A 27,926-nucleotide genomic window follows, 5' to 3' on the forward strand; every position below is an offset into this window, starting at 1 on the left:
CAAGACGTGTTTGACACGGAGGGGCGCATAAAAAAAGTGGTGCCCATAAAATGTACAGATCTGAATAAAAATATTTTTATGGATAATATTATGAAAATGTACCGAATGGAATCCCCCCCCCCCCCCCCCCCCATTTTCAAGTGCTGTTGTTTTTTTAGCATTTGCTGGTGGCTTTGTGGTGCTTAAAATGAGCATGGCCATAAGACCATAAAAAAGTAATACAATGAACTCGTGACCAAGAATGAGTTTATTTGCAGCACACCGATAGACAACTGTCCGCCTGACTCGCGTACCTGTGAACATTTGGTATAATAGTAACTCTTCCGGCAAACGAGAGGCACGCTATTAAAGCATATAATGTAAAAATGCCCCTCTCAGGTTTTCTCCCACATTATTTGTACTTCATAATAAGTGATCAGTGGTAATGAGCATCATTTTATTTTCTCTGCTTTAAAATGAAATGTTACCTCGGTTTACAGGCTAAGCGATCAATAAAGCTAAAGTGTATTGTCGGATTCTGTTCCATTTTTCGGTTAATAACTCGTGTTGCGTGTCCAAACTGAAGTTTGGCCCATAAGCATTCTTACACTAGAAAATGATTAAAAAATCCTTATGTGTAACACACTATCGGAGAATGGGCTCATCCTGTTCATCTAAGCACAACAACCCAAGTTGACCAAATAGCGATAGTCGGGCGTGATCATCGCTAACACAATCGCCGCTAACACAATCCTCGCATTATTGATCCGGGACATCCAAGCGCAATCGAAATATCCGATTAGCTGTTTATCTTTTTGTATAACACATTTTGATTTTTAAAAATCATTAAAAACAAGGTCGCATAAATAAGTAACTGGTTACAGACATGGTTTTAGATGAGTGAGTTCAACTGACTTAACCTTATAATGCCAAGTATGTATTTTCTCCCTGTCTTTGCCGCTAACACTACGTCTCCCAGTGATACGAGTCTGTAAACTGTTCGACCTAACAATAGTCGTGTTGTTCATGTTTAGCATCTTTTTGAACTTCCACTTAAAGTTGTCATTGCAGAGAGCGTACAGTAGCGGGTTAAACATGGAGTTCAGGTATCCCACCCACGTCATAGCAATCAGGACGCCGGGTTCGATACAGTTTTGACAAACAGCCACCACGAGAAACAGGATGAAATACGGCAGAAAGCAGACGGTGAAAGCGCCCATGATGACTCCGAGCTGGCGCGCTGCTTTCAACTCCCGCTGAATAAACGCTGAATGCTTCACTTTGTTCGAGGCGGATTTGAGAATGGGTTTCGGTGAAGCATCCTTGTGAATGGTTTCACCGGAGGAAGTGGACGTCTTTGGGCTATCTATTTTATTACTGGCATTGCGTTGGTGGTGGTGTTGGCTAGACCCACGCACCTGATGAAATGGTCCGCTCCAGGAGGCGGAACGCGTGATAGAGACGTTCTGGTGTACGAAAGGACTTGAGCCGCGCCTTTGCCGTTTTGCCGCCGATATTCCCTGTTTCCCGCTTACCGATGATGAGCAACTGGAAACCGATTCCAGAACCGGCGCGTAATTATCTACATGCACATGTATGGTAGATTTTTCTGGGATTGAACTGTATGTGGAGCAATCTGACTCCTTTTCGGTGAACATTTCTGGAGATGACCTATTCCCGTTAACAAGGCGGCGTAGTGGCTTATGTTCATTGACAAGCGGCGAAGATCGAGTTCGGGTCGTTCCGTAACCGTTTTTACTACCAGACCTTGTCGGCCCGCTGAAGTAGTGAACTGTCCCGTTGCGACTGGTGAATTTTACTGAATAAGTCTCGTGGTTGGCTCCACCACAAGAACTATTAGTGAGATGGCTGGCCTCGTTCACGTCAGAGACAGAGCTTTCTATTTTGCCCCTTTTATTCAACCGTTGCGTGAGGTACTTTGGAACATTGGCTCGGCCAACCTCAAGTTTGTACCTTTGCCTAATAGTGCTATAGATCTGACCGTACATAACGTACATCACGGTTAAGGGTAGATAGTAATTGATAATTGCACTTGTACCTTTGAGCACAGCGTTCGAAGCGAACTCCGTATCACATACGTTGTCGGGTATATGTTTCTTCCCGTCGTTTACGACATAGTGCCACCCGAATATTGGAAAAATCCAAAACATTGACAGACCCCATGCAGTGCATATCATGATGGAGGCCCTCTTTTTTGTTCTTTTACGCAAGTACTTAAGTGGGGTCGTCACTGACCAATAACGGTCAAGACTCAGTATGAAAATGTTAAAGATGGACGCCGTGCTGGCCGTGTAGTCGATGGCCAGCCATGTCTTACACACGTACTCCCCCATGTACCAGTCTTCTGTTAGAATATAGGTGGCGCTGATGGGCATGACGATCGCTCCCACTATCAGGTCTGATACCGCCAGGCTCACTATGAACATGTTGCTCACCTGAAATAAAAGTTGGGCAATTATTGAGGTATGCAACAGGCACTACACTATAATACAGACACATGTTGAATCACGCACACACAGGATTTATTACTTTCTCACTGTAAGAAAGATTTTGCTTCCAATTTTACTTCATCTTTTTTATTACCTTTTCATTACGTTACTTTATTTGAAATGAAAGCTCTGATTGTTTTGTGATATGTCAAATATGTTTGAAAAATGCATCACTTGATAATTGAAATAAATTTTTTTCATGAAGAATTCTTCACTTCAAAAGTTATTTTCTTCCCCGACGCGTTCTTATACTTGCAAGCCTTCAGTGCATATGCACGCCAGTTACTTCAACTTTGAGCTTCATTTTATGAGGAAGTTCATTCAAAGAATATCATTGCAGTCCTCATTCCTTTTGAAGTTCATCTTCAGAAGCGCACTTCCGCAAACTTTGTTCAAGGGTCTTCATGAATTTTACCTTTTAAAGAAAGGCAGGTCTTTGTAAGGGCGGGGGGAACATCATAAGGTTAATTTTGTCTAGGTATTGAATACGTGTTTCCTTGACACAGCAGTCATAATTCATGTGTCACGAATAGAGTGCTATTGGTATTTTTGTCAGATACAGTTACAGTCATTGGCCATTTGAACATAGCTGTTTTTTTTCACTGGTATCTCATAATGTTACCTTATTAGCATAAACTGGGCTCAATTTTAGGTATCTGTCAAAGTTTTTCTGACTCCTTTTGCCATATACCTATGCGCAATTATTTTTCTCAAAATAAATGAGCTACAGTACATCGAGTTATATTTTGTACCGTTTACAATGAGAACATTTCCAGTTGAAGAAAGTCTATGTGATAAAGCCGATCCAGTGTGATTTGGTGTGAGTTTTAAGTACCTATATCCTAATTACCTTCAACATGTTCTCCAAAGCTTGATATGCAGGATATGAGAGACCCCTCTTTTTGAAACCAATACTGTTGTAACACGAGCTCATCAATTCAATATTCAAGCGTTCATCTTAACTATTTGATGTTTTTTTAAACATCACTGGCTTTTGACAAGAACTGCCAGAATCGGATTTCGACCTCTGCTAAAAATAACCCAAGTACTGTCTTAATTGACAAGATTGCGGGAATACCAGTGTTTTCTAGCATTAACAGTACATCTTTCATTCCTGCAAAAACGCAATGACATACCAATTTGCAGTAAAGCACCCCTCTTTAGTGTCATTTTTAATTAAGACTCCCGTTTTAACTCACTGACTTCATGCCTTCTTTGAAGGGCGGGAAATTGTCTTAAATCCTAACTTTTAGACAGCACTTATCTCCAAAGCAGTTGCCCCCTTCTTATGCCATTAATAAGTTCAAAATTTATTTTCTATTTAAACCCCCAACCACCATATAAAATTGGTGTTTGGGCGGAATTCCATTTTATAAGACTGTACAACAGAATATTACGCTGTACTGAGCACCCTTTTGGGAGTGCAATTTGTTGTCGTGTATTGGCGTTATTGCATCAGTTTGTCAACGTGAAACCGTGTAACAGCTGTTCTTTGTTTTACGCTCCATTGTTTCCCTTGGGCCAGATACGAGACATCCTTTTACTTCAAAATGCAGACGATAACCCACGCACTTTCTCGTTCGGTTTCGTGTAACGAAATAAGACAAATCAAGTGGAATTGTCCGCACGATTCACAGAAAAAGGGAAATGGAAAAATAGGACCAATATTTTAGGTTGGAATTAGGTGTGACATTTTGGTGTAACCCCAAGAGCAATATATTGAACCTTTCACGAAAAAATTCGTGCTGGTTAAAGAGGGGCTTTAGGTCCACACTTGTGTGGCTGGACTTAACTTGTGGTCCTCGCACAGGGTAAAAGCCAAACATTTTGCGTCAGGTCACGTGCTCTCAATTTCGGGACCCTCGATCCCCTCTCTCCTCATACCCCCAACCCCTGTCCTGTCAAATTATAATTGAATAATAATATAATGAAATTATTATTTCTATTTTAATACAGTTAATTGCTACAATAATTTTACAAGTTCAAAAGAATTACAGATTCTTATAATCTTATAACTATATAATTTATTGGCATAACGACCTCACAGATCCTTATATACCATATGATTCATTGGCATAAAGAGTCATTTGGAAACATTAATGTTATGACAAATTATTAGGTTCCATATAGTCAAAAGGTATATTGGATTAATAAGTTCCATGGAAAGTTATCGAATTTGTTAGTACCATAACTGTTTGTTTGTACACGAGTGTTTGTACAGAGTGTTTATATCAGATAACAGAACAAATAAACCAAGAAAAAAATAGAAGTTTGGCATTGAAACACTGGCCAATAATTTTGATAATGGAGATAATATTTTCATGGGAAGGCAACGACCGCGGGGATATGTTCACACGGATCATGGAATTGTATGACACAGTCTTTGATAATGTCAACGAGTGGGACCCGATGATGTGACCTTTCACGATGCCAGAGGCCCAGATTTCCCCTGGCGACTGTCAAAACCCTTTGTCTTATGAAGAAAGTTAAACCGTTTGTATTCTTAGGATGTTTATCTTAACTGCACACGTTAAAGGGTTTTATGATATGAGAGCTATAGATTCACATAAGAATTTAATTTTTTGAAACTCAGTACTTGGTAATATTGGATTTTTACAATGCGATATCCCTGGGGTGAGGGGTAAAGATTCGAAAGTACTATTATTATTATTATTATTATATAAAACTGAAACGATATCAGTACTGTCTTTCTTCATTAAATGTTTTTTACCCAAAAAGAAACAAAAGTAGAACATAACCAGATAAGCTTGCTAGTTAAATGTGATGTTGCGTTAGAATGGTTCACTACGCAGCCTGATGGGTTAAGCGCGTAATCAAATAGTCGGTTCATATTCGGCAGACGGAATCAAAACTCAATACGCCTCTCTGCTGACAGTTTCAATCATACATCGAAACTTAACACCGGATAGGCAATAAAGGCCACGCATTTACAGAGGAATACATCCCGGAGGAGAGGAAACACTTAATGAAATGTTGTTTTTTTTTCATGAAAGGAATAATGTGGCTGTTTTCAGAAGTGAGTAGCCTAGTTATACGCCAGAATGCGCTGTTACCCTACATCCAGCTCATATTCTGTGGACTAACCGTTTATGGAGGGCTAAAGTAGCGCATGAAAATTACTGATAGAAATCATGATTTTAATAAAATACACTTATGTCTTAAAGGAAGTTTCAATATATGTTTAAAAGTAGTAAAAATGATGTAAAATAATCGATGACATCATAAACCAGGATCAAAATGGTTGACCTCTGACCTGAAAATCGGACACGATTGTTACCTCATGAATACGACCTTTTTAGAAGATGTTTTTAAAAAAAAATCAGTTATTAATTTTCCTTAAGCTATTCAGTATTTGCATACTTAGATGGCTGATAAGCTTCGAGGTGTATATACCTATCTACGATACATGTTACAGATTTAGATACCCAGATATTCGCGTGCCGTAATATAGAGGCGGTAGGTTCAACACTTACAACAATATTAATAGGGGTGGGCAAATGAAAGCTTTTTTGGGAAATTTAATTTCAGACAAGTGGATTCTATGGCCATTTTGGCTGCTGAATACAAATCTAATAAGTATTTTCATTTAAAATTACATCTGATATTGGTATCAAGTGATTTTTCAAAATGGCCACCAAACGCTCCCTCAAATCACATATTTCTCATGTAAATCTTTAAATATCAGTTCAAAGATGGCTTGTTATATGTCTAACCATATGATTTCATGATCAATGAGCGCAAATAGATACATCATTTCGGTTGGGTCACTTCATTTTGGGTTAAAAAGAGGGTTTTTTGGTCATTTTGAGGTAAAAATCACCCCAAAATCACCATTTCTGTGTACATAAATACAAATGTTTATATGCAACTGTGGCTTTTAAATTAGGAAAAACAATAATACAACAAATATGGTCAATATTGTTCAAGGATCACATGAAACTGAAAAGTTTTGACATATAGAATAGGCCTAATGTTAGTTATATACGGGAATATTTACAGTAGAACACTCAGTAGCAGAGCATTAGGGAAATTGTTACTCTTTATTACCATCCAGATACCGAAAATGAGTTTTTTTCCTGCATCTTATTATTCAATAATGTATGTCATTGTGCTGCTTTGAAACAATGAAAAAACTCTTGAAAATATGAAATATCGGCGTTAATATTTTTTCGTTGCAATGTATAAGCATAAGCAACTCTAAGCTTTAATCATCTATTTAACAGCTTTCTTTTTTGAGATAAGTTAGCAATTCATATGGGGCTTAACTTCATCCCTGAACAAGATTTTATCACGAGAATTGGCCAATGGACCACAAGGGCATGAGCTACAATCCCATGCCAACGTTTTGGTTTAAATGCTTTTGTTATGGAGATATGAGTCCGTAATGACAGATCTTCTAAAAACAAAGTTATTATTTTGCTTTATCAACGATCAAATCTGAACTAAGGCTTTGAAAAAATCGCTGGCAGGGTTTTGGGGTACTAAATGGTGTTATTAAATTGGCTTTGAAGTAGTGATCACGGGTGTTCAGGTAAAACAGAAATTTGAGAAACCGATTTTTCAGTTTTTACCCCCAAACTGCAATTATGCCGTCACCCGTAAGATGACATGTGTACATGTTAATTAATGTAATCACTGAACACTGAAAATTTATTTATCACCGAAAAGAATGTATGTAAGGCAGTAAATAAGGAGTTTTGGGTGAACGGTGACAATATCCTTATTGTCTTCATTTATAACCTAGTCACACTAGAGGCGGAATGAGCTAGAATGTAGTCGGAATGAAAATTTCTTGTTTTTTCCTGGATATTTGAAGTATCTAAAAATTCTAAGCGCATTCTAAATGTTTGGGTCCATTCTTGCGTCCTGTTAAAATGTTTTGCTCATTCTCAAAACTTTCGAAGTACATTCCAAGTGGAAAAATATCGAATGGCATTCAAGTGTATTCTAACTGCACTATGAGCGCATTCTTAAGATTCTTACGAAATTCCAACAGCATTCGAAACATTTTGATCACATTCGAGGGAGAACCGAAATGGCAAGGCGCTTCAAATCTTGTCAGAATGTTCCACATTGTGCCTCCAATGAGCAGTCCTGAATGCAACTCGAATGCATCTTGATTGCAGGCCAGAATTCAGCCAGCAATGAAACCACACTTGTATGGCATTTGAAGTGCATTCTTAATATTCTCACTATATTTAGACAGCATTAACGACATTCCTAATGTGTTCCAACTACATTCGAGCTGCATTTGAGAGCTAATACAATACAACCGAAATGTGCACGAATCATTCCAGGTGGGTTCGAAGCGCATTCTGAGGTATTCTTACTGGAATTAAGGTCAATTTGATATTACCCAACGAATGTGGCGCGAATTTTGAAAATTCTTCATTATGGCTCATTCTGCTTGATTACTTCAGATTCCAAATAAGTGTGACAGGGGGCTTTACAGTGCCTTCTGGTATCAGTGTATTTCTTGTTGATGCTTTCATGGTGGTGGTGAGATACTCTTTAACTACGCAACTGAAACTAAGTACTATTCCAATGTCAAGAGCTTAGAGGTTGTACATGTAAGAGGTTGATGTCACCTGACAAAGTTTTACCTGTTCTGAAGAAAAGGAAATTTATACAGCATAAAATTTGTTGGTACACATCCATGAAGGTGTTTTCAGCATTGTTTTTATACCAAACTGTAATCCATGAATTCAGTATGTACATAATGGCCATTTCTTATATTTATCTTAGGCTCGAAGTGTGTATTTTATGTATATGTTTGTTTTAAATAACATATTTTTACAGATGTCACCCTAACAATATGTCAATGTCTTGAATATGCTCATATTTGAACTCAGCAACCCTCAAAACATATAGAAAGACATATTACACATAATTTTTATGTACTTTACTGTGAAAATATGGCCAAAAAGCCATTTCCTGCATTTTTTCACAAACAAATAGCAGATACCAATATAAATCTTTAGCTTTGGTAAAGAATATTGTCAGATTTGTGTTCAGCAGCAAAAATGGCCATAGAATCCACCTGTTTTGAAAAAATTTTGTCATTTGCCCACCCCTAACAATAACATTAAGTGTGCCAAATGCATCATATTCCTAAAAGCCTAAGTAGATCCCAATTATCTTTTCGCGTTTCCTTTTTTGCCCTAGAATTTCAGTTAGAAACTTTGTGGACATACGTTCAAGCTGGTGACGTTAAAATTAAAGATAACAGACACACAGTGTGTGAGGAAAAAATTGAAGTGAACAGCGTTTAAAGCAAGCGCTTAAAAACGCCACTAAGCTGTATAAAATGGCCCCCCGGAGCAACAAACTTCATTAAGAAGCCACTGTATTGCAAAATGCCGCAACCTCAGTGGAACAAGTGTGACAGGAATGGAAGTCCGCTAGGAACCGCAGTCTGTTCTTCATTACTTTGTATGGGTGATATTCGTCCAATATACCAACTCCCCATACTCCGAATAACCCTAACCTGTACTTATTATACGGAACCCCGGCCTTTCATTCCTAGGACTGCCATACCTGTTACACCTGTTACACCGTAGTCCGTTTACACAACTTTGCACAGGTAACATTCGTCCCATTAACACGTCCTGATACTTTGGTTAACTCTAACCTTTGCTAATGACCCCGTGATATTCCATTCTTAGACAAGCCATTCCTGTCACACCGATTTCTCAATGCCATCTATAAAGTATGTCTCTCTTAGCAGTGGCCTTCGTCGGCTTTACTTGTGAAGGTGAAACAAGGATTTATAGAGAAGAAGAACTGAAAAGAACCAGCCATTTGCTAGCAATGTCCATATGGCACAGGCTGTGATTTCTGCAGCGTTTTTTTATCTATTCAAATGGTTCATGAAATAGGGATTTTTATTGATGACAAAATATTTTGTTTATGTGTGTGAGCGCTCTTGCGTGCGCGTATGCTTGTGTGTGTGTGTGTGTGTGTGTGTGTGTCTGGTATCTCTATCAATTTACATACTGGGCCGTTCAGAGAGCGGTGCACCTTAGATTCAATACACAAAATTGTGTGACAGATATTTCATTTCAGGACTAGGTATCTCGGAAACTTAAACGGTCATAATGTGTCTGAAGGTAGTCAACTATATTTCCAGTCATTATAAGTCCTCTAGTCCGGAGCCCTGATATATCATGATTGAAAAGTCATGTAGTGAGGTCTGCTGTATCTTTCACACATAATCAATGGTACGTGACTAATGTTCAGTATCTCCCACATTTCTCCGTCCCGCGGGGATTTGACTCTGATAATTAATCTTCGCACAATGCTAATTCACGGAAAAATTGTACACTTTAGGAACCCGTGTTTTATTTTTTATAGCGTGCATTCGGAGGGTTATCTAGGGACTGTGAAAAGCTATTACCAAGAGCGAAATAAGGGAAAAAATATCTTTAGCAACTTTGATTTGAAATCTGTGAAAAAAAGCATGTAGATCATACTTGTATTTCACCACAAGGTGTTATAATGAAAAAGGTTGTCCACCGGCCTAACTGAAGACTGCAGTGTCCGTGGGAATCTTTTACATAGGATCGGGGTAACTTTATTTTCTTTACCGAAGATAGAGAAATGAAATTGTCTCAAATATCTAGAACTTTATTATAACGATCCCCTGGCTTAGTTTTAAGACATACATATACTATGCGTTTTTATATATATTTTATAAAATATTTTATATTTTATATTCTAAAACTAACTGTCAACACATTCTAAACAGCATTTGACTCCTACCAAAAGGATGTTGACTTTACTTCCTTTTGGCAGCCCACATGGTCAAAAAACACGTGAGGTTGGCCTTTCCCAATTATTTCATGCGCCATCGTTCCATTTCGCTCAACATCTGTTCTCCCGTAGTATAACGGTAGAAGATACTGTAGTTAGAGAGCACGCCATTCGGTCATTTGACAGATGATATTGGCGCATGTGAGATTCCAGTCACGTTTCTTTTATTGTGGTATTTCCCTTTTCACGGATAGATTTGCTTTAGAGACATTTATATCATATACCATACGTTTCTTTTTTCGTTATTATTATCTATGGAAATCCAAAACATCCTTCTGTGAGTTGAATAATATATCAACGCTATCTGTGTGAACTCCTTCTTTAGCAACAAGCAATAATCTTAGCGTTATAGGAAGGGTTTCCGTTTGTCAAATAGGCTAGGCCTACGTATCATTCCACTGCAATCCGTGGAACACAATTTGGACAAAAACTGCGTTTGACTTACTTTTAAAGATACGCGTGCTTTGAATCTCTGAACTGTCCGAATCCAATCATTTAATTCTCTCATTCTCTCTCTCTTCCTCTTTCCCAGTAATTAAGCTTCAATTTTGCACCGAACAAAGTGAATTTATTTGTACATATCCAGTGCCCTTCCTCTTCCAAACAGATCTTCTCTACATTTAATATCTTGTTTAAGATAATTGTAAATCACTTAGAATCTTAAACATGTTAACCCCGTGAACCATTCCTGACATAGTGCCTCTCAGAAGTTTACCGTTTCTTTCATCAAGATAGAATTGGCATATTGCAGCGAAGTGCATGTTGTTCTTCATCATTATGAAGCCGTTCAAAACATCATTCAAATAGCATACCGTTAAGTATGTGTACGTTTAAATTCCTTTTGGTATAATTCGGCCGAGGACACCCTCTTCCTGAACTTAATTGTGCTCCAATGGAGCGTATCACTTTACAAAGTGAAAATGCCACGCTTACAAATTTTAACACCAGGAGACGAGGATAAGCTTTCAAACCACCCATCACGATAGGTGGGCAGAGCATAAGTTTTGACGGGTACTTTGTTTGAAGTATCTTGGGAGACAGGCACTTTGTATGATTTAATTAGGCGCTAGTAGTACTGAAATGATGTGTTTCGGTAGAGCGCTCTCCCTCTCTCTCTCTCTCTCTCTCTCTCTCTCTCTCTCACACACACACACACACACACACACACACATTCTTCACACAAATATAGCGATTCTGATATACCAAGTTCCAGCAGAAAGCCGACTTGTACTCCAAAGCCAGTCTCTCCAAGAGAGGTGTCAATCATTCTTGTATTATTGATACTTATTTAATTGGGTTTGTAGTTGACAAGCTGTTCTATGCCATACTTCACTGGTCCCAGCCACATTAAGGTATTCTAATTGCATATTTTGTATTATGCTCAGTCTCTGCGGGCGTTAAGACACCGAGCGTCCGTGCAACAGGGTCAAAATCTAGGATAGAGCCTGACTGTAGTAACCAAAAGAGACAGGAACCTGCATCACGGGGACTGGGAATCTATAGCCTGTAAACGTCCTCACCGACTGCACGCCTTTTTTATCTTGGATATATGACTGATAGCAACCTCTTTGCGTCAGATCTTATCAACAAAGTCTGTTTTTCCAAAGATATTTCTTAAACTCGCATAGATAATGCAGAGGTGTCTGAAAAAGTGACCTAAGAATACAATTAGTTATCAATGGCTAGATCAGTAACAGTAACGACGAAGGTGTTATAAAACATCCCTTAGCTGCTAACACTGTCAGTATATGTGTATGGTAACAAAATTTGATTATTTTGGTTGTTTATGAGCAACGCACTAAAACCTTCATGAAAACCCACAGTTCAGCCAACCGAAGTAGGTGTTTTGCAGTTCCACTTGACCCTCCTCAGAGATTCCAGTTTTTTCCAAGAAATTGACCTTCTTTGATAGGAAATTAAGGTTTCTGTAAAATCTAAGGAAATGAGCAGCACAGAGTAAAAGTACAAAATGGTTATGGTTAGCATTCATCATTTCCTTCATTCATTTTCTTTTACTGAGATTGAGCCAGGATATGAATTGTTTCGATTAATGATTTTATTTCGTAAAAGTGAAGAAAGAAAAGTTAGAAATGGTGGTGTCATAAGCAGTTATCATATAAAGTATACTCACACGCATTGCTGTACTGTTTTTCATATTCTTAATGGAATAAAGAGGCAAATGAATACTATAACCCAATAAAATTCTGACCTATGCAAGGTGTTCTGTACTTTTATCAACGTTCATTTACAAGTGGAATGCGGGTCTGTTTGGAAAGTGAATCATATCAAAACACTTATATCTTATGATGACTGTAAACTAGATAATCTAACGAGCTGATAAAAGTATATGCTACCTCTGGTGTTATTCAACGTCAAAAATAACGTTTCTCTTCTAAATGGCAGAAAACAAAATTAATGTTGTGACTGAAAATAACACACGTGTAACTAACTCTCTTTGCGAGAAATGAGATCGCTGCGTTTGATTTGTTTTCTGGATACAGTCAAACCAGCCAACACGGCCACATGCATTTCTACAAGGAACGTTGCTTTTCTGTTGTAAGCATTACGAATACAGTTTAATCTGAAAACATTTCTTTTTTTATTTATTGGTCATGGTGAAGGTTCGAAATGTTGTCAGGAGTGGTACAAAGTTTGGATTAAATGGTTTTAACTATTTAAATATGTAAAAGATATTAAATTTTCTTGTTCCAAAGTGGTCTTTGTATATACAGACCCACAGAACATGTAACAAAGGCACATTCACTTAAGTCCTTTTTGTAGATAAATATAATTTTCTGCAAATTTTAATAGAAATCCCTTAATCGCCAGGGGTACACAATATGCAAAAACGTTAAGACAATCCATAAACCTGTTTTTGGAGTTATAAGTATTTATATTATTTTTCAGTCACTCAAGAGAGTAACAGAGATAGAGATCGGCAACTTCCACTCGTAACTGTATAACTACAGCAATTTAGAACTTGAAAAATCTGTTTATTGATCGCGCTTTTTACAACAATCGTAGATAAGAAATTCCATTGGGACATGGTGAAAACTGTTGAAATTTCCATGAAACTTAATTTTTCCTTCGTAAGGGTCTAACTTACATAGTGCATTTATGTATTTAAAGTATGATCCTTTAAGTATGAACTTAAAACACCTGTTTATTGATCGCACTTTTTTTCAACAATCGTAGATTAGAAATTCCATTGGGACATGGTGAAAACTGTTGAAATTTCCATGAAACTTAATTTTTCCTACGTAAGGGTCTAACTTACATTGTGCATTTATGTCTTTAAAGCATGATCCTCTGAGATTCGTCTGCGAGTCGTAGCCGATCACTAACATATATCACCCGTGTAATAAATACCTGCACAATATAACAAAAGAGCACGCAGAAGCAAATTGCTCCATCGAAAGAATACACAGTTTTTATGACATTAATATATGGCTTGATTTTGTTACGTGCAAATCTTTTTTACACAATAAAACGTAAATCTGAGATAATGTTGTAGTTTCACGTTCTGTGGACAAAACAGATAATCTCCAAATGGCACCTATAATTGCGACTTAGAATGTAAATGGGGTTGCAGCCACCAAGGCGGAGATGGATGAGAAAAGGGAAATTGTCACAAAACTCATTTGAGGTACGCGCGAGTGTTCGGGAAATGGAAGATATATCTGATTCCGTAGTTGCTCACCACAAAATGCAGGACAATGCTTCTTTCTTGACATTAATAGCCTTCTGAGCGTGAAGGGGGGAGGGGGTTATGAGGGTCTTTTCTCCTACACAGAAAAGTATTCTTCAGAAACTCCGGCAGTGATTTCGCGTACATTATCATCAGTAGTCACCTATACAAAAGCACAGCCTACAGTTATCCGCACTTCAGCCATGTCATATATACGTAGGCTGCAAAAAAATGCCAATAGTGTAGGATTTTGACAGGCGTGGCAGTAATTGTGGTCTTAGGAACAAAAGCACACAGTGATTAGTACAGGCAAGGGTTTGTCGGAAGCATCGGGATTAATATATGGAACAAATGTGACATGTACAAAGTAATGGGGAACAGACTACGGTTCCTAGCGGACTACCATTCCTGTCACTATGGTTATTACATGCATATCACTTTTTGGGGCACTAATTAATATATATGCTGCGTTTCTTCTATAGTCACACATACAGGCACAAAAAGTAAAGGTAAGGATATTAATCCAACAATATATTTCATGTAACTGCAAAAGGTAGACCCATGACAAAATGACAAAAACTGCACATCAAAAAAAAAAAAAAAAAAAAAAAAAAAAAGACTCGGATTAAATATTTTCCATAACTAATAACATGACCTAAGACCGTGTGTGTCTGGGTGATTCTCATATTATACAAGACGGAATGCAGGAGCGTAAACATTTTTGAACTCATTTTTATTATTATTATTCTTTTTCAATTTTGACCAACTGTTGTTATTTCACAAAAACGAGAAAGTTACTTACACCATAAAGTGGTTATTTGCAGGCTTAATGTATTTATAGGATACATACTCATCGCACCAAAAAATTTGATTTGCAACTTATAAACTTGGGCTCAAAGCATAATTAGCAAACCTGTGATCAATTTCGTTAAAAAGTGTGAATTTTTTCGGTAGGTAGAGTGCTGTTATCAGATTGTCGACTTTTTAAAGTCGACTTTTGATCTAATGGTCTACAAGCTATTTAGGAACGACCACAATACAAGTAGTTACCATGCATTACTGTCACCACTGAGCGAACAAGACATCAGCAAGACAATCTCAGTTTTCTCTTGGGGCTTCGTTATAAGCAAAAAAAAAAAAAAAAACAACATCGATATTCGACTAAAATGGCTTTGTAAAACCGATCACAAAATGATGACGTAAGACGTCTCCGAGCCTACTGAAGACGTTAAGAGTCAATGGCCATTGCCTCCATAGCTATTGACATTTAAAACATCTCGGATAAATAGCGCGTTTAAAGTAATAACCATATTCAATCATCTCGGTGTGAAACCCGTTCTTATATTTACTGAGATGTAAAACGAGAAGCCTTTGGCGATATAAGCCCGATCACTACCCGTCAAACCACTCCGTTTAGTAGATAAAGGCCTCAACGCCCGCGGACTTTCTACCGATCACCAGTAAGGGTCCCAACAGAGTTAATGGATACCTTTGAATGTTAATTGTTTTAAAAAATGATATCAGGCATGGTGACGGTGAACGGCCGTCGGTGACCTTTTTCTTACTTGTAGATTCTTAGACATTTTGTCAACGAATCATCAGAACTCATTCAAGAGTAAAAAAAAGACTAGATCAATCTAAACACAATCATAAAATCTTTTGTAAATATATTTCGAAAAAGGGTAAACAGAATATCACTTTTCTTAGCTAAATTAAAATGATTCATTTTGTCTTGATTTGGTTAGATTAGTATATGAATTTAACATGAATGTAATAAATATTTGAATCTTAAGGCTGTTCGTGCCACAATTGTTGGGTCATGGCTTCAAGGCATCGAACTCTTGCTTTGGAATTAATTTCTTCATACTTTCCATTCGTGTAATCATTTTAGCACTGAAATGGTTTCGGCTACCACAACACTATGAGAAGATGTGTATCTTCTTCCACGCCTCAGTAAGCACCTGTTCCAGGTTCTGTTGAAGCCATAATCAGTTCCTGTTTACGTGGGATATGATAAAGCAAAACGGAAGCTCCAAGCCTGTGCCTCAATGAAAGCTATAATTATTAGTCACATTTCACTGGGTCAAAAATTCTCTTTTTTAGTATCTTGGAGTAAAACTCAGTGCTAAATTCCAGGAAATAGTTATTAACCTGCGATGGCATATGGTGCACTAGACAAAAGCAAATTTGTATTTGAAAATTACTCAAAAACCACGCGCCCAGTTGGCCGTCGTCGAGAAAGAGCCATTCAGTTAATTAAAGCCTAATATGTGACGCGCCTGGAGCAGAGAGTGAAGTTTTCTTATTCTGTTGAGAAAAGCGTACTGCCTCACAGATTTGCATTCTGCAGGAACCGATTGGAAGCATACTGCAGTGCCACTTCCTCCTCAGGTAATCAACACGACGACTAGGCGGAAGCACTTTGATCTTTTCGCGCCATAAAGACAAAGCAGTCAGTTTTCAAGAAAAGGTGATACCTTACGTCTGTTTGAGGTACAAATTAGATCGATGGAGCTAATAAGAAAACTAATGAGGTCGCCGTGATGGGCTAGCAGTAGTAGTTAATCTTAATTCAAGCGTAGCGTGCGACGCCGGAGATCAGTGCTACAAATTAGCGTGCGCCTACCGCCCGCACACATCTATACAGTGCATACATGTTGCTGTTTTTAAAATTTCTCTTGGCGTGATGTCTTGCAAATTGTTTCTGCGTGAAAATTTCATGTGAAGGCAATGCTGTGTGTTGGTTGACGCCATGGTTAGTTCATGCATTTCTTATCATTTTCAATAAATTCTTCATTTTCGCTAATCACCCGCCAGAAGCGCAAACTAACGAGCGAGACGTATATAACATTGCTTGCCGGCGTCATTCTCAATACAACTCCTCACATCTTCCATTGCTTCTACTGCCCTTGATCTGGCCTGCATTTGTTGGCAAGAGATGGAACTAAGATTAGCTTCCATCCTCAGTTGACCTTTTGTCATCTGTCGGAACCCAAACCCCTCTTTTCTCTTTTGTCACCTGATTAGCTAGTGTTACATCTGTTATACCAAATCTAAAGTGTCCTAATGGGAATTCGCTGTCTAGTATGTTTTTAACGAAGCTGACGCCATAATCTGATAACTAAGGTCAGTTTTTTACCGCAATACAGGAAAAACGGGGCGCTGCTTAATTTTACGTGGCTGCAAATTTCAGTTCGCCTTGTACAGAGACTTCTATCTTGGACAGAAATCAGGGCATTTATATGCCACCTTTCAGTTGAAGGGCATTGTTCTCAATTGCATAAGGTCAAGGCGAATAAACGACAATCACAGATCGAAACGTGCTAAATGGAGAATGATTTTAGCGTCTATTCTTTCGGAAGCACGTGATATAGATACCATTAAGAACCGTTTCCTGGCTAAAACTGTCCTTCCGGTCTCAAGTAATGCAAGGTATACTTCTATTTACTGCACGAGAAAGGACTGCCGTCCGGGAAATCCACATCCTTCAAGTGAAGCAGACAGCTTAATAAATAAAAACCAAAAACTTTGAACGATAGAATTAAGAAGAAATAATACTTATTTCATAAGGACGTAAAATAGTAACACCTTTTCAACGTGGGTGTTCACAGGACAGTTTTACCTTCTCCTATCATAGATTTCATTTGAAGTATAACCTAAAGCGTACATATTACCCAACATAGTCTTGGGAAATCACGTAATTCTATACTTGTCTATCAAGGGCCTGCAGAATCCTGTGTATCTACCAGGTATACTAGTGCACATGTAATCTCACAAAAACACATGTAACACGGATAGGAAATGTCGATCAATGAACTCCCGAGTTACGCGTTAACGCCAACACAACTACATAATGGCATGTTTGTAAAATGTAGTATTTCCCTTCCGTGTCTACCTCCCAGAATTGGATGTGCCACGTTGTCACTCAGTGCCAACCACTTTCTTAACCATTTTCAATTCCAAATACAATGATCGATTTTCAGGCTCGGGATCTGATACGGAACTAATTACTGCTTACCCATAGGGGTTCACTTGGCTAAATATTCTGTCCACGCAAACAGCTATTCAGTGTGAGCAGGCACGTGCCTGGGTTTTTACTCTTAACGAGCAGAAAGAAAATTGTTCACACACACACACACACGCACACACACGTGCGCGCGCTTGCACGCACACGTGTTTGCATTATGATATGTTCTCCCACACTTTCTCTTTTAATTTCACCCTCGTTGTTTTGTGTTTTGATTAGAATTTCTTAAACGTAAGCTTTTTTCGTGAACAGGAAAATGAATATGAAGTCTACCAACTGCACAGTATAGGCCTTTGCTGCAATGTGGGCTCCCCGAAAATTTTATGGCTACATGTACCACCGAGGCTTCTGTTTTCAAAATTCACTGAACAATTTAATAACGAGATACAGAAAATAAACACACCAATTATAACATATTGATTTCCTAACCATATCAATTGAAGGGCCCATGGCCAGATTCTCCTTCCCTAGCTCCGTATCAACCAAAATTGAAAATCCCAGTGATTAATTTCGATGCAGTGTGATTACAATCACTGGTTAAAATTGTTCGGCTGACCAGGAATGATGCGCGCATGCAGTGAATCGGAAATGAAGAGCAGATAGCACTATTTGCTAATCATTGGGTCGCTTATCTTGCGGGAATACGTTTAACATTGCTCAGATATGTATATGTCGTTCAACTGGCCGTGTCATTTAAGTTTATGGCGGGTAAATGAGAGAGAAAGAGAGTGTGTGTGTGTGTGTGTGTGTGTGTGAGCGTGTGTGTGGAAATTACGGTCTGTTAACCCTTTACCCGTATCTGTCTGTATTAAGAGTGGATCAAACACGGGAAACTTTGAGCTACGTGTAACAAAAAGGGTTTATGGATTACATGTTATGAATGTGTGCGTCCCTGCTATGCTGTGAATATGTACACAGCTGTATATAGCAAAAATCATTGATGCCATGTATATAATGGAACTTATTTAGTAGAAAGATGTTTTCAAAGATCCTAAAATGCCTTAAGCACAAATCCCGCAACAAAGAACGGGGCACCGCGGGATTCAGGAAGTTTGATTCAGAGTTTTTAAAGTGATGGGAGCTTTAAGTGCTCATTTCAGTGTTTTAAGAGTGTAATTGTAACTTCTAAACAATACATCTTCATCTTCAAGTAATCCCTTGAGTTTTTTATTTTCTCCTTTTTCACTTTCTTATTTATTTATTTTTCTTTTTAAACTAATACGATGAGCACGACTTTATAATTTGATCTAGAAATACGATAAGTGAAAATCCCTCAAACAATAATTATGTTACAAAAGGAATTCAGGATGATTTCGAAAACAGCTGAACCCTTGTCTTCTACGAGGCGGAAATATTCCCTTTTCTGCAGCCATGGATGCATCACGCTAAAAGCATCTCAATCTTGTGATAGCTGGTCAAACGGATGAAATCTACAGATAGCTAGACTAATATAAGAGGTCAGCAACAAAGCGTAGTCATCTATGCACTCCTGCACGACGACTTTTTTGCGTTCGTGGCAATTGAAAACCATATGGCATGCTCTTGTCTAAGATTCGTTCGCTGCGCTTTGTGATTGTTCGTGATCCTTTGCATGCACTTAACTTGAACCTTTCAACGTGAAAGACATTGAATGGGTCCCATATCAAATTAACACCTGATCTCCCCAGATGGAAATGACAGCCGGTTGACAAGGGTCTTTCAAGGCTCGCCAACAGAAATAATTCTGAAGACATACAAAAGAAACAAGATGAGTTTTCTATAATACAAGCTATTGTCCTCTTCAACAAGGTGTAAAATGTGGAGATTGTCACGATCTGTAAACCTTTTTCGAATTCTATTTTTACCGTCACTAGAGAGTCTCTACCTGTATCACATGATTGAAGCAATCACAAGAAAGTTTGCACTCAAAGAAGGATTCATGGACAAGTATTGATTTGTGAACGGATTTTGAAACTGTATACCTTGGTGAAATAAGGAAAACAAGTCTAAAATTACTTTTTTGTTGTGTTGTGCTTGTTACATAAAGGTCTAACGCTTCTTGAATGCCTCAACGTCATGATTTTGTTCTAGAGTGAACAGTAACGATTGAAATTTGAGGCACACAAGAACTCAATATCACAACTTAATTAAATGTTCATGATTTTGACTTTTTTTCCAATTTTTCATTTTCTTTATATAGATCACCCCGGATGCATGCAGTGTGTTCCAGTGTGTTCCGGCTGGAAAATTAAAATAGCTGCTGTTACTCTATCTCTTACCTAAAAATCACAAATAAGTATAGACGATAGACCGTGTCTCATAAATATCAGTGCTGCGAGTGTCCCACGAGACACAGTTGTGATATAGATTTCCTTCCCGCCAAAACGTAGGAGGGGGGGGGGGTGCGAGGAATACTCTGCATTTGAAATGAATGACAGTTTGTCGAAACGTACGTCAGTTCTAGTCTAAAGACCAGACATTTCAATCTATCTCCGCTAGTGACACGTAAAAAGCTGTTTCAAATCTTGGGTGTGAGGCATTCTCATCTAAGTGGCACAGTCGATCACAAACGACCCACACTCGAGCAGCACAAGCGCTTCTTTCGAAACCATTTGTGAAAAATTTTACCACTAGCGAGACCCTTGGACACTTCAACAAAAGTCAAATTATGAAAAACGGGCAATACTCGATCCAAAACACAAAGCAGATATTCTGGGGTATATTCCCTCACAGGATGACAGTAATTGAAATATCTAATCCGTCGGGAATCTTTTTGATATTCTTCAATGGGCACCAGTAACGAAAATGTGTACTTTTACGTGACATTTCCTGCTACTATGAAGGAAACTAGCACTTTGAATTATCGTCGCAGGAGCGACTCCGAAATTGTGTTACGCCTGCTGTTACCTGAAAAAGAGCAACATTTATCACATGTTGGGAATCGATTAAACGAAACTGTGAAACTGAAATTAGTTGGAACCGAACGACCAAGGTACTGTTTTACAAAAACTCCGTTAGTTAATTCTAGCTCACTAGATCTCCCCTTTAAATGCACAGGTGAATCTACAGAATGCAAGGGTGCATTCAGATCATGATGATCTGTGGACTAACAGGTCCGTGCATCAAATATGGCCGACCCCCTTGAAAGTTTGCCGCATGATCCCCTAATAGATACTGAATAGATTCCATGAGGAGATAATACACGGCAAGCTTCCAAGTGGCTCGGGCACATTTGACCCGCGATTCTGTTAGTCCGCGGATCAGCTTTGGTGGTAAATGCTGCTTACTAGTATTATTACAACAATCGATTGCTTATGGATTCATGAAACCAGAATCAGACCCAGATCGACCCAGTCCTATCAAACAGGGTGGATACCTCAATCTGCATGCGGGAAGGTGCTATCTACCAAGGGTAATATAATGGCATCATTTTTGTGTCAACATTTTCAGGGAATCAGCCAATTAAAGCAGTGTTTGTGACTATCAAGTGAATACAATCCTCCTGTGCCTGTGGCAGAGGGTAGGGGGTAATTAAGGTTTCATTTAGGTTTTCTGAGATTGTGTATCGCCCAATAACACCGATACTCCCGATTTTCTGTCCGAAGGTGTCTTTGATTGAACAAACATCGGAACGTACCATTTCATTTCTCTCTCTCTCTCTCTCTCTCTCTCTCTCTCTCGCCATCTCGTCATCTCGTTTGAATTACCCATCCAGACATTTGAGCCGTCACCACTGTGAAGATATCTCTAGTGTTAATTAAACTAGAAGCTAGCGGGTGTCCCCAGCAGTACGTTTAGATAAGCAGATAGCTTCTGTAAACTTCGTAATTAAGTCAATATTCCTCTGGGGAGTCGTGCGTTAGATGGTATAGGAACTGGAAAGCGTCTAATCTTGTCGTAACACACATGCATTGCATGAGGAGAAAAAGGTTTGGAATCATAGTCAATTACTTGCCGACTGCTGCAATATATAAGTAAGCGCGCAAGCACGTAGGGAGAAACGCCCGAATGGAGCGTGCAAACAGACGTATGGAAAGTACAGTAATTGGCATACATAGTGCTAGTTTTTCTCCTGTTTCAACACACGCCAAAGTTGGCGTAGACTACCACAATGACTAAAAACGTTGGCAATATCAGAAAAAGCACCCGTTTCTGTGTCGAACATTGGGAGCACTGTACCAAAAAGACGCACACATAATGTATACCTTAATTAATTAATTAATCAAAAGTCTTATCTCTAGCGGATTACTTAATAGTCCTAATAGTCGTCATTTGGTAAGTCGACTTTCCGTCTGCCATTTACAGTATTTAGAGCATTGTCTAGCCAGGTCTCTCAATTATCCAATACGTCTCTCGGAGGAATCATTACGGACATTGGGACTGTCACGTACCGGTGACTTCCGTCACTTGTCACATCTGTCAACACGTTCACTCAGGGGGATTAATCAGACTAAAGGTCTAAACTGTCACTCGGCGGACGCGCTGAAAATGAGATGTTAATCTCTGTGGAGTTTGGTCTCGGGGAAGTTTGGTAAAAAGGTTATGCGTGCAAAAGAACACAGGTTTCTTTTAGATGCACCTGTTACGTGAATTCGATTAGTTTTTGTCATGGGACCGATTACATTACATTACTTTCCATCTGCCATTTGCAAGAGAGCTTCTCCATAAATTGGCAATTGCTTGAATCTTCAGAGGGCAAATTACTCGTAAGTAAAGTGAAGTGAAAAAATATACCATTCAACCGATAAAAAACGTTAATCACGACAGGTCACGTGGTCTGGCTTCTGCGGGTGCCATGTAATGCCATGTAATCAGTTTTACACGTTGTACACGGACACAACAGGGGGAAATTTAATGTTTTAAAAACACACATATGACTGCTCGAATTTCGAATTAAATTCGTATAGATTGAAGTAATATAAAAAATAAAAACCGTGGCTATAAAGGGCTCGTTGAACTACGGAATTATACTGAAGCGAAATAAGCGCTGTGAGCAGAAAATCCACATCGTTATACCTGGCGTGGAGTTACGCACCTTGAAGGTATTTTATGCGCTTTTAAAAATGTCATAACTTCTTATTTTCAATGTGTACATAGCCTAAAGAGCTGCTTATCTTGCCTAGTTAAGGCCTTGTCAATGATAAAACCCATAAAAGAGAAGTACCTTGTGTCAATATTTCCTTCTGAAATGCCAGGAAGACTACAGCGTGTGAAATGTCAGGGCAAATTTTAAGAACTTTGTTAGGTAATTAGAAATTATATAAGATCTCGAATCCAGGTGCATGATAGGATCAACGCTGTTTCGTGTTTTGGAGACAAATGTTTTTCTTATTGCTTTTTTTAGATTTGTCGCGAAAGCTCGGTTAGCATATCATGGAACATCTTATTGTTACACTGTACATGTCTGTTTACTACTCCATCATCCGCATTGATTGACTTGAAACGATTTTGCTCATACCTATGATGGCAGCTGTGTCGGTCAATTAACACATTTTTTTTTCAATCTTTTTGGCCTTAACTCAAATACATGCGCTGTGATTGTTTACTAGTATGTATTAGTATTAAAACGAATCTTTTTTAATTAATTCTGGGCCCCTATATATTTTGCATAACCCAAAACAATTATATGATTTTAAATTTGTTATTAGGTGACAAGTGACACGCTCGTTAATTCAAAGAGACGGGTCATTCCACAGGTGCTGCATAATTAACAAGCTTCTGAGTGACTCTTGGGTGACAGGAACTCTTCATCAATATTGGATTGACTAGCAAAGCATATCAATAATTGCAATTAAATGTGTTGGCAGATCTTGCTAGTGCTGGTTTTAACGTTCGTTGCATCATAAATCACAGTTTCGACATACAATGGCTCGAAGGCGGTTTCCTCCGTACACAACAGTTATTTGGTGGCTCAGATGGTGCATATACAATGGTGTTGCGGGAGAGTAGATCCGGTGTCAGCAAAACCGAGAAGGATCCGGTTTTTCTGTTGTCAATAAAGGCTATCCCCCCTGGGCTATACAATGAAAGCAACTGCAAATGTGAAATCTCATCAGTTCTGTTCTCTCGGTCGTGTTCAAAACAATGAATTAATATGTCTCTAGCGTTATGTGACCCTGTTTTCTATAAAGCAGACGTGTCGTCCGAATCCGCCGTTTTGCAATGAATCATTTCTAAAAAAAGTTGACGTATTAGAACCTATTGACATTTATCAGACCCGGAGACACTAGAATAGCAAATGCAGATGTCAATTGCCTGGAGATTAAAAAGGGATTTTCTTTCATTTTTCGTGATCAAGTAAAATGCTAGAAGACGAAACATGAATATTGTTAGACAGCGGAAGTGTACAAGGGCCTTGGCTCTTAGTAGTTGAGATATGCGGCTCGTTTGCCGTTAGCTATATGTCGTTAGGAGAACACTGGTTACATTAATGGTTGAACTATTGTCGTTAGACTTATGGAATCGGAACTTCCAGTACATAGGTAGAAGATTTCGTCGTTTAATTATCTAATTGCTGAAAATCAAATATGACAATTGTCAGCAAAGCGGCACGGCCACTGTCCCCTACCGCGCTCTAACCATTTGGCACCGTTCGTGCATTTCCCCCTGTCATCCATTGAAATGGTTTAAGAACTTGGATTCCTCAGCGTTTATGTCAGTATTTAAGATAATTTCACTTCTCACCAAGAAACGTGAGAGATCTCAAAACTACATAAGAATCCATTGGCTCCATGGCTTCTATTCTGCATGTTTGGGTGGCCAGGTAATACCCTGTTATGCTATGTTCGTGATTGCACTTTTATGACCCACAGTTGGCTTCTGTTGCTTAACTGTCAAGCAATGGAAATAACAGTAACTGACTGAATCAATCATGAACGTTTCTGGGGCTTTGGGCAAAGTCGATTGTGGCGGCTATGATATTAGACAACAATGAGCAAATCTTTTCGCGCCGATTTTTTCGAAGTGCGCCCTTTGATTTTAATAGCATGTCCACCAGCGATTAATCGGTTCTATATGGGAAACCCATGACGGATCTGAGTGTTTGACTGGTTCTTACTGATTATAGTGAAGGTCTCGTTGCGACTTTTAAAGTTGAGGCAGAGGTTTGTCTCTAAAGAAATGTTTCCAATCGGTTCTTCCATGTTGTCTTGGAATTAATTGTAGGTTCTTTGCGTGATGCTAGTATTGATTGTGAACTTTAAAACAGGTTAACGTATTAACTACACAACGCATATGACAGTTTATTCATGAATGATGATGTTTTGCATTTAATAAATTCACACAAACATATTAAATTACTTATTAGCTTTGGTTGATTGCTCATGCTTTTGTGACAATTACGTTGGGTTTGTTTTTGATATGTGTTGACCTTTTCGAATCCATGTCGTCTGATGACGTCAAGACAATGGGTCTTTCCAAATGTCATATGGTAATCTATTTGCTGTGATATGGTGAACGAAAGCGCATCAGATGCGGATGTTGCAGCTGATGCTCGACCTGTTCCATTCACACTAATGATAATTTCATTAATTAAATATATAAAAGTTTCCGATCTATGACTCGCACTTCACCTTTCTTACGCATATCAATTTTTGTGCTATTTTGAGTTTTGCGTTTGCTCTATTTTACCCCCTGAACGTGGCTTCGCTTTGCATTCCCTGTCGTTTCGTTATAAAGGGCCTATTCCTATCAGTTTGACTTGGGATATCGATAGCTTCGAACAAATAACGAGATGATATGAATAAAACAAACCGGATAATGATATTTAATGTGATACGCGCAATCTGTGAACATCTTAATGTAATGATTTCCATGAATACTCAGTGCTTTCATGACGTTAAAAAAGCTTCTAGCAGTCTAGGGTTGGCGGTATTTATATTAAATGGATCAAAATATTTTACTCGTGCCACAAAAAATATGCAGTTCTTTTACTTTAACTATACACAGTGATAAATAATCGGAGACGACTTGCGCAGTTTTATATACGTTTTAGAGCCCTTCCTACAATTTCTCTGCCTTAACAAAGACTCGGTGTACTGACAGTTTACATTCGTTGGCCGTTTACAACTGACATATTGTCCTTTTACGTTAAGTCACGTCTCAGGGTCCCGACCTTACGGCCGGCTAAATGTGCAATAAAAAGTGACTTACTGTTTGAAGTCGCCTTTCCGTTTTTACTGCGTACAGTACTCCTGCATTGCCAATGGCGGTAAAAAGGCAAAGGGTAAACAGGACCATGCCTAAGGTGACGCTCCTAAGCATTAAGCCAAAGTCCGGTGTCAAGTCCACGTAGCAGGTGACATTTGCTGAACAGTTAGCCATGGTGCTGTATGTGGCCGTGCGGAAGGGCAGTAGCCGAAAATTGAAAAGCGACGTTCCAATGTGATCGTGATCGGTGCCGCTTTTAAGGAATGCGCCGTCGGCGGAGCGTCGTTACTGTTTTCCGCTCCCCGTGCGAGTTGTGCGTTAGTGGATCCAAGAATTCAGGTTTCTCTGTCTTCATTTCAAAGGGGAATTAATATCAGTGCGACCGTGTTCAGTCGGTAACTACCCCATTTATCAGTCGTATGTCAACTACACTGGCTTGCTACTAAGCTCTCAAAACAAATATATCACAGTTATCATAACAGCCCTCCTAGAACCTAATCTTACGTGTTAACCACTGTTTGGACTCCTTAACAAGCCTTATCAATAATTCCAAGTAGTCCAAATTAGCCAATCTAATGTTTAATTAGGCCTTCTCAACTCCCGAATGTCCACCGATTTCTTAGAAATCTGAACTGAACTCGTGGTGCACCAGCTGCAAGAGGAGAAATCGTTCGCATGCTTCTTCTCCGCTCTTCAGTGTTGATTTACAGCACGGAGCGCTTGCTGCGCGATGATGAGTAACTCGGGCTCCGAGTTGCGCAGGTGACGATGCTGGCGGTGTAATTATAGCAGTACTTCGAAAACACTGGTATACAATGTAATCACCTGGTCATACGTCCTGCTAATACATCTCAATTTACTTTCTTATTGCCGCACACACCATGTAACGGTTATTTACCAGTTCCAGCATCCATTGATCTTTATTACGAAAACTTAAATCCATGTATCACCAGCGAATTAAATATAAAGCTGAAAAAGATATACTGTTTGACTATTTGTGTACATGTTCTTGACATAAAAAACGTTGTTTTATTGTTTCATTGGCCCCTAACTGCCAAACTTTATTTTCCTTCACTTTAAGTTTCCTTGAAGTCCAAACCAATCAGAGAAGAATGGGCTACATGAACATATCTGACCACGCGATTGGCATTTTTCTACAGATTTTTCAACACACCACATTCTGGGCATATCTCAGCGCTTTCCTTGTGCGAGTGGAATATACAGTACTTACAATTGGTTGTAGTAAATTACAAATTCCTTGAATGCGTATTTGTTGAAAGTGTATTTCTTGAATGCGTATTTTTTATTGCAATTCGAACAATCAGAGCGTTTTCACAAAGGTAACAGCACGCTCCCTGTGAATATCTATTTAATTAATTATCTATCTATCTATCTATCTATCTATCTGCAATCTGGATACAGGCACCAATGTTTGGCCAGCGTACAATGTAGGTAGCAGAACAGAACTAAAATGATAATGAATTAAAGCTAACCAACATTTGAACCATCCCCAAACCACCTTTTGCAAGTGTATCACAGCTTAGTAGCAAACCTTTCATGTTGTGTTTTGACGGCAATCACATGGCCTACACGCGAGTCCAAACTGCAATTTTAAGAGCACTGTTTAGTAGCGATAACATCTTACTTACAGCCAGTGTAAGGCTGTTAGATAGCAATATGGATGCCAGTATTACATCGTAATAGGATGCGTATAATCCTTTCACTTAAATCAAGCTTTGTATCTTGACTTTTATTTTATTGA

General features: G+C 38.7%; 1 protein-coding gene across 1 annotated transcript; it reads right to left on the reverse strand.

Moving 5' to 3' along the window:
* Window positions 1-229: 229 nt before the first annotated feature.
* On the reverse strand, window positions 230-26,871 carry LOC106179273 (histamine H1 receptor). Its single transcript, XM_013562816.2, has 2 exons — window positions 26,168-26,871; window positions 230-2,435 (listed from the first exon to the last, which is right to left on the reverse strand). Exons 1-2 carry the CDS (start codon window positions 26,336-26,338, stop codon window positions 858-860), a joined length of 1,749 nt encoding a protein of 582 aa, XP_013418270.2. The 5' UTR covers window positions 26,339-26,871; the 3' UTR covers window positions 230-857.
* Window positions 26,872-27,926: the final 1,055 nt, after the last annotated feature.

The sequence above is a fragment of the Lingula anatina genome, chromosome 6 (assembly GCF_051362555.1).
Source record: "Lingula anatina isolate TDL-2025a chromosome 6, LinAna3.0, whole genome shotgun sequence".
In the NCBI taxonomy this organism is placed as follows: Eukaryota; Metazoa; Brachiopoda; class Lingulata; order Lingulida; family Lingulidae; genus Lingula; species Lingula anatina.

Excerpts from the sequence above, each read along its gene's own strand:
- LOC106179273 (XM_013562816.2), bottom strand. The coding sequence starts at position 26,338 with ATGGCTAACTGTTCAGCAAATGTCACCTGCTACGTGGACTTGACACCG. Across the intron at positions 2,436-26,167 it reads CGGAAAGGCGACTTCAAACA|GTGAGCAACATGTTCATAGT; the intron begins GTAAGTCACTTT and ends CTTTTATTTCAG.